Genomic DNA, 14,474 nt, shown 5'->3' on the forward strand with positions numbered 1-14,474 from the left:
GACATTAGAGAGAAGGTAAGGCATGGCCTGCTTCAGGATCAGCTTGTCCCTGGAGGTGTCAGCACTAGCGTGGCCAGCAGGGACAGGGAAGGGATCTTACCCCTGCACTCGGCACTGGTAAGGCCGCCCCTCGATGACTGGGTTCAGTTTTGGGCCCCTCACTCCAAAAAGGCCATTGAATGACTCGAGCATGTCCAGAGAAGGGCAGCGGAGCTGGTGCAGGGTCTGGAGCACAGGTCTGATGGGGAGCGGCTGAGGGAACTGGGGGGGTTTAGTCTGGAGAAGAGGAGGCTGAGGGGAGACCTCATGGCCCTCTACAGCTACCTGAAAGGAGGGTGCAGAGAGGGAGGATGAGTCTCTTGAGCCAAGGACCCAGCGCCAGGACAAGAGGGAATGGCCTCAAGCTGCACCAGGGCAGGGTCAGACTGGCTCTTAGGAAGGATTTCTTTGCAGAAGGGGTTGTTGGACGTTGGAATGGGCTGCCCAGGGCAGGGGGGGAGTCCCCATCCCTGGAGGGGTTGAAGAGTCGGGTTGACCCAGCGCTGAGGGATCTGGTGGAGTTGAAAACGGTCAGTGTGAGGTTCATGGTTGGACTGGAGGAGCTTCAAGGGCTTTTCCAACCGAGATGATTCTGGGATTCGTCCATCTCCCTTTCTCCAAGACCCTGAGCAGCTGTTCAGCCTGTGCACTAGGCAGCATTTGCCCAAGCTGCTGGCTGCAGGGCAGGATGTGAGAGCAGAGAGCTGCCGAGGGCCACACCATCCCTTGCCAGTCTCCGAACAGTCCCAAACCTGCATGCAGAACACCGGCAAAAAGGCTCACCAGCTCGTCCATTAGCGAAGCCAGCTTGGTTTCAAGTTGCTGATTTTCGAGGCAAAACCGGTTCAGCTGCTGCAGCTTGCTGGTGTTTTCCTTTGTCAGCTTCATTAGCTGCTGCCGCAAGTCTGAGATTCTTTTCTAGAAAGATATAAAAGTTTGGGCTGGGATGCGAGAGGACAAAAAGTGTGAAGTGGGGCAGAAGCATTAGGCACAACTGAAGTGTCACAGAAAAGAAGTAAATAGACTGCTCCTGTGCACCGCCAGGTCCTGAAGTACCTTTAGTGTGATCAGTTGTCTTTTTTTTTTTTTTTTATATTGCAAATGTTTAAGTACGTAAAGCAGTCAGACAGAAGTGTGTGAAAGAGAAAGCCCTTAGGTGCGTAGCACTGTCTGTGCCCTGCTTGCACCACAGTAGTGGAGCCTTACACCCCCCCAGACAGAGACATGAACTCTCCGGGCTGCACAGAGGACTGGCATCGCCAGGGCAGTGCTGTACTCGAATAATTTGTCACCAAAGGCAGCAGGAGGAGGTGGTAGGTGCCAAATGCTGGCTGAAAACTAAAGGAGAGCACTCTGGGAGAACTTCACGTAGGGACTGAAGCAGAAGGATGCATTTGAGGAAAGTAAAACAAAAAGATCATCAACTACCTCCATGAGAAAAGAGGATGTGTGTCAGCAACTGAAGCAGAGGCAGGAAAGACGGTGGGAAACAGGAGCTGGACATTATGGTCTATTAATGACAGGTGGAAAAAACCAAACATGAACATGTTCACAAAAGATTTCAGTGTAACTATTCAGCCCCAGGGAAATGAAGCCTTAACAGCCCATCGTAACACACATTTCCCTCTTTTTCCTGCTCCTTACCTCCCACTCTTTGAGCTCCTGGGAGCGCACATATTCCTTCTCCATTATCTGCACTTTCAACTGTTCCACGCGTATGTTAACAGAGTGTGCCTGAACTGCTTCAAAATCAACCAGCTGCCCAAACTTCTCCATCATCAGATGACTGCACTTCTCTTCCAGTCCTAACGGAAGAGGCATGGCACAAGTGGCAGCACAGTCTTTCATTGGTTAAGAAGAATTTCTGCCTTGCCCCCAGCTTTTTGTCTGAGCTCTTTGGTATTTGCTCCATAATAATTCACACAAAACCACGCAGAGCTCACAACTGAATGTTGCCATTTGTCCTTGCCCAGGACCGTGTCTATGTGGTCACTAAGCCACACTCTAAGCTAGTCCTAGTAAGCCACTCCCACGCCAAAGGCTATACAGGCCCTGCGCAGGTTTGGTGGTGCTAGACGCATCTTTGGGTTTGGCCCTTGGGAAAGCGTTTTAAATAGGGGTTGTTTCATTCTTCTTATGTTACACAGAGGAGGAAATTGCCAAAAAAGCTTATGGCGCTTTAGGGAAAGTACTTTTTTCCTAGCAGTTCTGGTGTACAGCCAGAAATAGCAATCGTGTGTCCTGACTTCCAGTGTCTCATCTCAGTCAACTCTCCTTATACTAACTTCCCAAATTATTTCACACAGCCTAATGGCTTGGCAGTGCTGGAGAACTACCAGTACTTCATCAAAATAGTCCACTTGATCTCCTCGTTCTGTTTTATTTTCTGCAGTAACCAGCTGTGACATCTGTGTGAGTGTAAAGACAGACATCTGGTGAGTTACCCCCACCCAGTGAGGGGGACAGAATGAGCATTAGTATGCTGTGTTGTTCAGAGTCTCTGTTACTCACGTCGAATCTGTATCTCCATCTCCTTTTTGTCCTGGATAAGCTGCTTATGTTGCTTCTGGGCCTTCTTATAGATCTTTCTTTGCGTTATCTTTTCATTATGCAGGTCCACAATTCTCTTCTGCAGATACTCTAAGGACTGGTTGGTAAATACCAGAGCCTGGGAGAAGTCGCTGGGCATCTCCCCATTAACCAAGTACTCCACCTGCAAGGAACAGCCATAAGCAAGGCTGAGTTGAGTTATCAAAGGTGTTGGTGATCTCTCTGGAGAACAAACGCATGAGCGTTAGAGAACTAATGAATGAGGTAACAGCGAGCGCGGGCACAACTCTCACGTGTTAGGCCGGGGAATCACTACCACTCAGCAAAGCTCAAAGACTACCTAGAGCTGTGATGACTGCCTGCATACAAAGCTGTCTAACCTGGAACAGAGGGGGAGGAAGGGACTCCCTGTCAACTGTACTTGTGAATGATCTGGGAGCTGCAGGATTGCAGTCAGGCCTTAGGCTCTTCTCCTGTTACTACCAACCTTTTAATGAAGGGAGATAGAACAAATGGACAGCTGAGCTTGCCTCAGAGGTATCTAAGCCAGAACAGGCAGAGGACTACCTTCTCTCTCCGAGGACAAGATTCAGCCTAGAGGAAATAACAGTATTGTCTTGAGTTTTCATTTTCTACTTATCATCCCTATGCTAACAGCTGTGTAGATGAATGCGCTGCATCCAATCCAGCATTTCTGAACTGGGCAAAACTCCCATTAGTTTCAATAGTTTGGAGCTTTTTTTGTTTGGTTTTTCGGGGTGTTTTTTCTTCAGGGAGATATCAGTAGGTATGGACCTGAAGGAAAATCCCATGCCAAACCTATAAAACACTTGATGACTATGCACGTTTTAGAAATGCACTGACCTGCCTGTCAGTATAAGAGAAGGAAAAAAAAATAAATCTAGAGGAAATAGCAGCACGAAGTTCAATTAATGGCACTTCACTCCCGGGAGACTATGATGAATCAGGAATTAAGGGCCCCAAAGAACAGTAACACCATTGTTTAGGTATACACAGGCCATTCTGCACCTGCAGCTGCACATCTTGAATTACCTGATGGAGTTTCAAAGGCACAACTACATATAGTTCATTCAGTCTCTGCTGCTTTTCCTGCTGAAAGGTCTCCAGTTCCCTGTCTGCAGTGTCCAGACTGTTTTCCACTACTTTTGTCTGCAGAAAGACAAATTGTGGACAAACAAAAATCCCGTAGTACTCAAACACATAAGGCAGCAAGGTTTTATGTTAGAGTTACTGATCCAAAGGGAAAGTATAGAAAAAAATGATTTTTTTTTTTTTTTTTTTACATACTATGGTAGAGGAGTTTCATAGGCAAACATGAGGCTCATCTACATATTCAAGCAAGATTCTACCCTGAATACCTCTGTACACATGTACACTCAGAAATGCCTCCTCAGTAGAGAAGCCCTGTACGTATCAAGAGACAGCTGCTTTGTTTAGTGTCTAAAACACTTCTAGATCTACAGAGCCTGCAAGATAATTTTTTATTGTGTTATGCCTGGAAATGCTTATTGATTCTGCATGAGAAAGAAACAATTCGGACTCAAATGTCAGACCCCGGGGTGAATATGTGGCAGCTGGCATTTAGGAAAGCCTTTAAAAACTAAACAAAAAATGTTGTAAGTTAAGCATATTTGATGGAACATTTCTGAGACACAATAAAAGCAAGACTTGCATAATGTTATTTTGGCAGAATCTCTCTATCCTGGATAACCCTTCAAATTAAGATATTTTTGTATTAATATAAATCAAATGTCTTGATGAATGCAGGAGCTCAAAGCTAAAAGGAAAATTTGCACCAAGAGAGTTTAATTCAGTGATTACTATGACAAAGAGCAAAAGAAAATAACTAAAAGCAAATTAAATAGATGGAAAAATGGCATTTTTAGGCATTTATTTTAATCTGCATTTCTGTTAAAATAAGTAATCTTTAATCTCTCCATCCCCATACATATGCACAGAGGATAGGCCAGGCTACACCAGGTGTTTCATCTAAACCAGAGAATCCAGTTTCTGCTGCTGCCTGGTGGTTAATCAGCTGGGGGGGAACTCGACCTAAAACCTGGACCCAGCCTCATAGCAGCCAAGGTCGGACCGCTTTGATTTATGCTTTTCAGGAGGACAGGTGACCCAGTGGAGCTGCCTCCTGCCTCTGTGCTACCACAGACATCTCTACCCAAACTGAGGCCTCTCAAAGGGTTAGGATTTTGTTTTTACATCTTAGCCAACATCACTAGCACATTTTCACTGTAATGGAGCCAGCCGGTGCTTGCTGAGAAGAAAACATTGCAATACCTTTTTGGCCAAGGCATTGTATTTCTTTCTGAGGTTAGCAGCAACTTTCTTCTCCTCCGTTAAAGCTTTCTCGATGTCTAACCGCTTCTGCCGGAGCTGGATGGTGTTTTGGAAGAGCACCTCATTGCAGTCTGAGAAGGAAAGAGTCAAGGAATAGCTTAGTCTCATTACGACTGTACTATATTACAGGCTTGAGCTAGTAGCTTCTCCTAGTGTGCACATTGCCCAGCTCTTGGTGCCCTAGAGCCTTCTCAAACATAAACCACACGAGCCACCTTCCTCCATGAGGAGGAGAGTATCTCGGATGGATCTTTTTTTCTTTACATTCAGTCAACAGAGTTTGTTTCCAGAAGCAAGACTAAAGCATCAATATTAAAGCCAAATGCTCAAAAGTTAGCTTTTGTTAAGTAATACAGTCCCAGGAATTAATATATGTAAAAAATACAGTATAATCTTCAATTATGTGAACACGTAGTTTTTTATCCATAGCACCCTTCACTATAAGTGATGAACTTGCTGTAGGGATCATTTATAGCTCTATTTGTAAACAAAGCTGTGGTTCATAGGACCTGTTTCATTTGTTTCATGGTAAGGAAGATAAAAATTCACAGATATCTAACGCAGTGATTTCAGTCTTACTAATCAAGTCCATAATTATGCCCAAATCAGCAGGCATAATAGAAAAAGAGGCCAATAAAGGCAAAGCAAATGACACATAAAGAGACAAATATGAAGAGGCTAATGCAGCATATAATTTCCTTATTAAATTAGTAATTTGGACTTTTCTAATAAAAAGTAAAAATCTTCATTTCTTCCCAACATTTCATTGAGAAAGGAGATGAATGAGGAGTTAATAAAAAATTCAATTTGTGGAAATGATGTTAGAATCCAATTTAAAAAAATATGATAAAGTAATTTGTTGGTAACTTCTAACTGAAAATAAAGCAGTGTTGTTACATGGTCATTGACACATCCCTCAAATATTTAAAAGAAAAACCGCAAAACAACACCCTAAACTAGTTAACAAAAGAAAACGGGGCGGGGGGGGGGGGGGGGGGGCGGGGGGCGTAGTTGCTTGCCTTTGTTGAATGAGTGAATGAAGAGGATTTTGCAAAGTCCTAACTGTTCAGATACCCTTAAGAGAACAGCCCAGCAACAGGCAATTGCTGCATAAAGCCACGAGGTGGTAACAAAGAGCTTAATTTAAGAGCACGGTCGGGTCCCTGCAGAACTCCCCCGAGCAGGGATCCAGCCAGGCCAGGCAGCAGGTTTCCAGAGAGCAGCTACAGCCTCACTCCAGCTCCACTCCTGAGAGGAGCCTTTTCTCTCCAGAAAACAACCGTGAAATGGTGAATAGTTCTTTACACAAAATAATTAATTCTTAGTGCTCAGCTAAGTTTTATTTTTCCAAACTTTCTAATTAGGGTACCCTACACTACGAGCGGTTGCATTATCTTCACCGAGATTTCCTGGGGAGAAATGCTGCACTCAGGAGGGGTGCACACATTCTGACCCTTAATGGCATTAACATGCAGTGACTAATGAAAAACTCTGCATTTTGTTTTTAAACACACAATATTGCCCCTATAGCCAAACCCAAGGAAGTGATGGCTTAGGTACTCTTTGGGCAAACAGAGTCATCAAAGACTTCATCTTCAGATCCAGAATTTTCTTCATCAGTCTCCAAGCTGGACTCTTCATCATTCTCTTCATTCTCATCTTCTTCACCTGGAAGAAAAGGACAGTACTGCTGGCTTGCAGAACACCCCCAGACCCACTAGCTGTGCATTATGCACATGTGCTGGTGAGCACAATCCCATCAATCCACAAAAAGTCAGCCTGGTAATATGTGAATCCAGGCACCTTGTGCCTATTGCATTGATCCGAACATTTCACAGAAAGGAAAAAGAGAAAAAAATAAGGAGAGAGATCACCTAGTAGTGCCAAAGGCATGTTTTTGCGACTTCCTTCAATAATGTTTCCTCTCTTTATATGTGCTAGGAATTTAAACCTTGTGGGTTTACCATTCTGCTATAGAGATTAATCAGTCAAGCAAAATACAGAGGCACAAAACTGTCACAAAAGCATCATTAGTGTCTGTGCTTTTTGCTAATCATGTCCCACTTGAAATCAAAAGTCAATTCAGAGAGACAGCACAAGTATTTTAGCTCAGTAAGACTGCCTAGCCTTAACAGTTTAAAACCAAGTCACTAAGATAAATGAAATCCTTTCATAATATGTTTAGTCCTGTGATTAATAGATGATTGCAGATTAGGTCTATGATCTCTCATTAGTCAAGGGACAGATTAAAGGAGAATGTCATGAACGTGGCAGACTAATCACTTATCCATAGCTCCCATTGGCACAACATAGGAAGTACCTATTTAAAGCTTTGCCTCTTCTTCATACCAATTATCAGTCCTCAATAGTGACTTACAGGAAGTAAATTGCAGGAGCTGTCATGTAGTCATGTCAGAGACTGAATTACATCGTTATCATTCAAGATGATAACGTGGGTCAGTGTATAAACAAAGCTGGGCAGGTCTGACCTATGGTTTTTTGAGTTGAGTTCAGTGTTGCAGGTACCCGGGGCTCTAGCTAGACTGAGACATTTACTTGACCACATGGACGTATGTGCAACAAATCCATAAAACAAAAGGAACAGTATCTCCAACCTGTTTCTCTTCCTTCTTTTTTTTCCATGCACTTGATTTTCTTATTCAGCACCTTGGTCAGAAAATGGGCAAACTCATTGTTTTCTCCAAGGGATGCTTGGAAGTCGGCATACAGAGCTTTCTCACATTCCTGAAGCTTTGCAATCTCACACTTTCTATCCTCCATCTGCGCAAGGTAGCTGTTCAATTTTGACTAAATAAACAAAAAACCCACTTTAGTTAAAAGGTACAACCCTCACATGTGTATATAGGATGTACCTGTGAAGATCTGGAAATGCAAATCTTGCCTTTCTCTCTTTAAAACCATGCTTAAATCAAGCAAAACCTAGAAGTATGCTCTTAAATTCAAGTATATGATTTGTCACTTATTCCACATCATGACGTACCTATTAAAATACAACTGTTAAGATTATGAAAAGATTAACTATTGAAAGTTAAAAGCAAGCATCCTAGGTTGATCATGAAGAGTTTCTTGTTTTTCAAAATTTAGCGCTAGATGCTGGATCAGTGCTGAAATGAAGCAAAGAGATGCCACCATTTACTTTAGGGCTTTTGTTTCAAGGCGTGCATTAGTGGTAGTTAAATTCAGAGACATGTGGCCTACTTACATGCACGGCCTCCTGCTCACTGATGAGGGTGTTAACACGCCCCTGGAGAAGGTTCTCATGTTTCTCAAGGTTCTTCAGGATAAGCAGCTCTTCATACCACGTGATATAGCGCAGGTCAGCACTTTTCATCTGCACATCCAGCTTCAATTTCTTGTGCCGCAGAAAGCAGAGTTCAGCATCAAAGTTGATCATCAGTGCGTTCATCTGGAGCATGTGAGAGAGTTAAATGAGGAACAGGGAAAGTATTAGGGGTGGAGCTAAACCTGTAAAGCTATAGAAAGGAGCAGAAGGGAAAAGTTCTCTCTGCCAAATCAACAACTCGCCCGTGTTATTTACTATGGATTACTGAAGTGCTTAGAAAGACAAAGTTAACCCCAAAGGTGTCTTCATTCTCAGCACAAGAGTAAAAGAATCACCAGGGCTTCATGGGAATGTTTCACTGCATCCCACTCCACCCCATAAGTATTTTACTCTTCAGAGAATGTTTTACAATAGCCTGAAGTAGTTCATGTAACAACCCCAGATGTAGCAGTAAATACATCTTCTGCCTCCACAGACTTCTTTCACAATACCTGCCAGCTCTTACCTTAGACATTTAACAGTTTCACCAGCAGTATTTTGGATATTCTCTCAAAACCTTCACACACATGAACACAAGGGTGTCTGTGTTAGGGTAGACCACAGAGTCAATGGTCACAGTAGAAGTTAAAGATGGTAAGAAACAAAGCAGACAAAGTGAACAGAGGTTGCCACACTCCTCTCTGTGCCCTCCTCAACTCTGACTCATGGACATCCTGAGCTTGAAGCAGTATGTTTGTGTTCAACAGCTTTGGATGGATTTTTCTTCCAGACTTTATCACATTGTAGCTTCCCCCACATCCTAAAGTTCCAAAGCTTAGTTATTGTTGGATAGGAAAATTATTTCCGCTTGCATGTTTCAAGCTTTCTACATAACCATTTCATTTGATATCTCTCCTTCTTTTACAAGATGATTCCCACTCTCCTTTTCTATGCTATTCATAATTTTATCACCTGTGTAACACAACCCTTTCAGCTGGCCCCTCTTCCAGGCCAAAGATGCTTTATCCATTTAGATGTGCCTTTTAAAGAAGCTTTTCCACAACTAAGCATCTTGGTTACTCTCTTTCTTTTGTACCTTTTCTAATTCTACAAAATCATTTTTGAGACCAAAGGGTCAGGACTACAGTTATTTAAGAGCTGAGGACATCATGAATCTACAAAGTTGTAGTGATACTCCTTTTTTACCTCTTCATCACTTCTCAAGTAATTTCTAACGTTTTACTAGTCTTTTTTGCCCACTAAGCTCTTAGTTTCGTAGAACAATCAATAAGAAATCTAAGATCTGTTTTTCAAGTGGTAATAGTCAGCACACAGGTCACAGTTAGGGATTTATACTGATGTACACTGTAAATTTGTGCCAGATAGCATCTTCCTGAACTTTGGAAAGGCAAGAGTGGCTGCAATCCTGAGATGGAAAGGGTTTTGGTTTTATTTCTGATGCAGTGGTATTGTTCAAACTGACAAAAATAATTTTTGGTTTCCTACCTTTTTAATCAAGGTCTCCTGCAAGTATAGATTTTTTATCTTCTCCCTCTTTAAAATTTCCCGTTCCATTTCTGCTGGCTCTGCCTTCTCAATCTCAAAAACCTTTCGTTGCTCTGTGACCACAGATGATGCTATTTTCATTGGGTGTGCACCTGCAGCCTGTGCCACGGGGCCAATCTCTTTAATGGAAGGAGCTCGAAGAATCCCATGCCTAAATGCACGAGATGAGGAAGACCCTTCCAATTGTTCCTGGAGCTTTGCCTTGGCCTCCTGCTCCTCTTTGAACTTCAGGAGGATGTCATTGTTGTACACAAATTTTTTTTCAGGAACCTCATCTGGGTGTAACTGAGGGATCAGGGGAAGAGGGAGACGTTCTGATAAATCCAAGGATGTCTGTATGGATTTCAATTCTTGCACTAAACACTTGATTTCATCAATAATAGAAACCTTGAGATCCCGCAAAGACATGATCTCTTTGTTCATATTCGCTTTCCTCTTATGGATCTGCAAAGGAAGAATGATTTTAGTAGGATTCCCCAGGAACACTTACATAGTGGTCTTCCCCAATGCAGGAAATGGTTGAGGCTTTCGTACTGACTTTCCTTCTTTCCAGGCTAGCTTTCTTTTCTGTACCATCTCCACACATTAGCATTTTTAAACAGCTGTCTTTCAGTCTGTGGTTTTAAAAAAAATCTTTGGAACCACCCCTCTTCCTCTCATTCACAGAAAACAGCAAAGGTGTAAGAAAGGAAATGAGCCTTCCCTGTTCTCTCAGTTCCTGACTTGATTGTGAGTTTCTTGACATGAGATGTTCAAGCAGTACAGAAAGCAGACAGAGGCTGTGAAAGCAAGCTGTGGGTTTTAGAGGATTAGTCGTTTGGGATGTCTCTCAAATACAGAATCTCAGCTTTGATATACTGCCCTGTTTTCAGGCATATAGCATAAACAATACACTACTAAAGAAAATCAGATTTAAGTCTTTTGCAAAGCAAGCTTCCATCCCCAAGACAAAAGAAACATACCCGAGAGGATCGTTACTGTACACGCTACCAAATGCACAGCTGCACAGAAATCTACACTTCTTTGACACAGCCATTGAAACAAAGCTGTTATCTCACATAGCCTCAAAGATACTGAAGCAGTCCTACATAAACGTAAGTTCTGGAAGGCAGATGTGACTCTTTTATATGTGATGATGAAGCTGAAATCACAGCTACTGGAGGTGGTTAGACATGGAACAAAGTTCTGAATTTTCAGAGTATAGTAGATAACAATATTAAAAGCAAGAAAGTAACATTTTGTGGGATGCTTTTGGATTTCATACAAGCCACTAGATGTCCAAAACAAATTCTCTCCAGGCCTTCCAGCTATCCAGAGTCCCAGAGTCAACTCTGAAAACTTTGGTATCAGCTGAATAATTTTTTCTCCAACTCAAGATGAAGATACACTAATCTGAGAAGTGACACTTATATCAGGTGTCAGAGCTGGGAATTAAACAGCCAAGTGCAGCAGAACCTATTTGTAACAACTTGTTTGCATCTTGCTTGGCCCATAGGCAGACCTCAGTGATAATTCTATATTCAGAATTCAGTAATAATAATTCTGTTCAACATCATTAATTATCTGGATGATGGGGCAAAGGGGACCCTCGGCAAGTCTGCTGATAATGCAGAACTGGGACGAGTGGCTGACACACCAGAGGGTTGTGCTGCTGTCCAGAGGGGCAGGCTGGAGAGATGGGCTGACAGCAACCTCATGAAGTTCAACCAGTGGAAGTGCAAAGTCTTGCATCTGGAGAGAAACAACCCCATGCTGGGGGCTGAGCAGCTGGAAAGCAATTTTGCAGAAAAGAACCTGGGGCTCTTGGTGGACACCAAGCGGACCATGAGCCAGCAATGTGCCCTTGTCAGAAAGAAGGCTAAACACTATCCTGGAGTGTGTTAGGGAGTGTTGGCACAGGTCGAGAGAGGTGATGATACCTCCTCAGCAGTGGCAAGGTCACACCTGGAATGCTGTGTCCACTTCTGGGCTCCCCAGTACAAGAGAGATGGTGCTACTGGAGACAGTCCAGTGAAGGGGCACTAAGATGATTAGGGGACTGGAGCAGCTCTCCTGTGAGGAAAGGCTGAGCAAGCCGGGATTGTTCAGCCTGGAGAAGGCTCGGAGCGGGGTGGATCTCATCAATGTATATAAATAGCTGAAGGGAGGGTGCAAAGAGGATGGAGCCAGGCTCTTTTCAGTGGTGCCCAGTGACTGGTAAGAGGAGATGGGCACAAACTGAAACACAGGAGGTTTCCTCTGAACATCAGGAAACACTTTTTACTGTGAGGGTGACTGAGCACTGGCACAGATTGCCCAGTAGGGTTGTGGGGTCTCCATCCTTGGAAATATTAAAAAGCCACCTGGACATAGTCCTGGGCAACCTGCTCTAGACTGTCCTGCTTGAGCAGAGGGTTCAGACTAGATTACCATCAGAAGAGTCTTCCAACTTCAATCATCCTGTGATTCTGTGATAACGAGATGCTGTATTAATTTACTCTTTTCACATGAAATAATAACTGAATGTGATCTAATATTAATATATTTGGCAGAAACTTCGCTGATCTTTATAAAAGAAAACAACCCTATTCACCAGCCACCCGAAATAACTGGAATTCTTCATCTGCCTGAACCTGGAATTTACTACAAGAACTATTCCCTTTGTTTGTAGTGGCTTGTCCTACTGAGTTAGGTTAATCACTAGGTATCTGGTAACATCAGCACACAATGAAGTACTGGAGCCCAAGCATGAGATTAAAACAATCAACAAATCTCCTGAGGCTGTAGCATTGCTTCTGTATAGCTTAGACCTGGCTATAAAAGCAATCCAGCCTAGAGGGTTCCTGAGATAAAGCAACCAGTTCATGAGGATAAGACTGGAGAAGATTCAGGGCCACTGAGAGTATAACTTACACTTCTACCAGACAAATATAAACCATGCAGTGAAGAGGCTCTTCTGCCAGTGAGCAGGGCAAGAAATAAGCCTTTCTACCAAAAAGCAACTAGACAGTTCCAAGTTCAGTAGATATATTTCTTCATTGTTCTTTCAGCTAAAGAAATTTGTCACTCTTTCATTTTATCTGGCTGGAGTGCAAAAAACAGTTCCTATGAGAAGAATGATGGGAGAAAGAAGTCACAAGGAAAGCAACAGAGATACTGCACAACATTTGAGCTTCTTGTGTCTTTGTGGTTAAAAGATGTGTGATAACTGTAGGAGTCCATCACAGAAAGGTGGCTCCAAAAGACCTGGTTTCTCTGGAAGATACCAATGCTTAGTACGCAGAAGCAGCGAGTGCCAAAGTGCAAATATGGAGAGGCCACACTAGAAACACCTGTCCTTGCTCACATCTGGTTTTGTAAAGGTATTTCATGGCAGGGGTTATTTAGCTCAGTGTTTTAAGGAAAGCATACCAGTTACTAGACAACAAGACTTTTTGAAGAATTCAAAGACAGATATTCCTGCTGAAGTACTAGAAAAGGCAAATTCTCTTTCTCACTTAAAAAGAGCCAGCTGTGAGTTATCCTGGATTGATTCAGGTTTGAGTTTGGTGAAGCACTAACAGTTCACAAGAGAAAGGCTGATTTTTAACTAAAGCTGACTCAACACAGTCTGTCCTTTAAGGCCTTTTCCCACATCCACTTTGATTTCCTTTCATAAAATTTCTTCAGTGACTAATACACTATCCTCTCTCCCCCCAAAAGGGGGAAATACACACATCCATGAATCAGTTTACATACCAACATTTCCAGGGATGTAAGTTGCATCACCTTCTTCTCAGTGTTCATTTGCTTGTGTTCAGGGACTCTGTAGTTGGTGGCAGTCTTCAGCTTATAACATCCCATATTTTCCTGGGCTTCTTTGATGTCCTCAGCATCTTTGGGATTCTCATAGTCATCACTAGGTTTGCTCTTGTATCTGGTAGGTACAAAACAAAGCTGAACTTTAAGAGAGAAAGCATACAGATGAACAGAGTCATTTCATACCTTCTGATTTGTGCAGCAAGGCTTGGGAGGTGAGTTAGGGATCAACACACCTCTTTCAGAAAAGAATGGCTACTTTGGGAAGAATATCCTTGCACATTTGAATGAAAACCTCAGATTTTTTTTTTTTTTTTTTTTTCCCCCCTCCCCAAGAACTCTTATAACATAGCTCTGCCATGGGACAGGTTAAACCTTTACACTTGGACTGAGTTCTGGGTTTAGTGAGTACATGCTGCTCTCAATCTCAGGGAGCCATGTGTTAACACTCCACCAGCCCGTAGCACAGAATACCTGACCCTACTCTATATTGTTAAATACTTAATAACCTTAAAAGCCTTATATTCTGACTCTACATTGGTCCCATTCCCTGTCATTCATCTCCTAATGAAGAACTTCCGTACTTCCAAGGAGGTGTCTCATCCCCCTTTCTTGCCTCTCAAGATAAAGACCAGCACGGAGCACGAAGGCATATCACAAACACTCACATAGTGGCTGTGATGTTAGCACAGCTGACCTAACCCAGCTGTTACAGCATCTGCTCTGTGTGGCGCCGGCAGGGTTAACAGAGTTGACTGTAATGGTCTAGGTTTCCCTCAGTCATGATCAATGTAGATATCTTTTTACTCCCTATCTGAAGATGCAGCTACCTAGATGAAGTTTTTTAATATTTTAGAAGAACCACAGAAACTAACTGAAAGATTTT

At 42.9% G+C, this 14,474-nt stretch overlaps 1 protein-coding gene across 1 annotated transcript in view; it reads right to left on the reverse strand.

Annotated features, from left to right (window-relative positions):
* The window catches only part of CFAP44 (cilia and flagella associated protein 44), a 41,669-nt gene that overhangs the window by 748 nt on the left and 26,447 nt on the right, over window positions 1-14,474 (reverse strand). The window contains exons 24-33 of the mRNA XM_074860822.1: window positions 13,529-13,706; window positions 9,752-10,255; window positions 8,186-8,389; window positions 7,578-7,770; window positions 6,523-6,630; window positions 4,903-5,033; window positions 3,643-3,759; window positions 2,551-2,752; window positions 1,684-1,844; window positions 823-957 (exon numbers count right to left, since the gene is read on the reverse strand). Of these exons, the coding sequence (XP_074716923.1) occupies window positions 823-957; window positions 1,684-1,844; window positions 2,551-2,752; window positions 3,643-3,759; window positions 4,903-5,033; window positions 6,523-6,630; window positions 7,578-7,770; window positions 8,186-8,389; window positions 9,752-10,255; window positions 13,529-13,706 (1,933 nt within the window). The remainder of the gene's footprint in view (window positions 1-822; window positions 958-1,683; window positions 1,845-2,550; window positions 2,753-3,642; window positions 3,760-4,902; window positions 5,034-6,522; window positions 6,631-7,577; window positions 7,771-8,185; window positions 8,390-9,751; window positions 10,256-13,528; window positions 13,707-14,474) is intronic.

This window comes from Strix uralensis, chromosome 2, assembly GCF_047716275.1.
Source record: "Strix uralensis isolate ZFMK-TIS-50842 chromosome 2, bStrUra1, whole genome shotgun sequence".
Classification (NCBI taxonomy): domain Eukaryota; kingdom Metazoa; phylum Chordata; class Aves; order Strigiformes; family Strigidae; genus Strix; species Strix uralensis.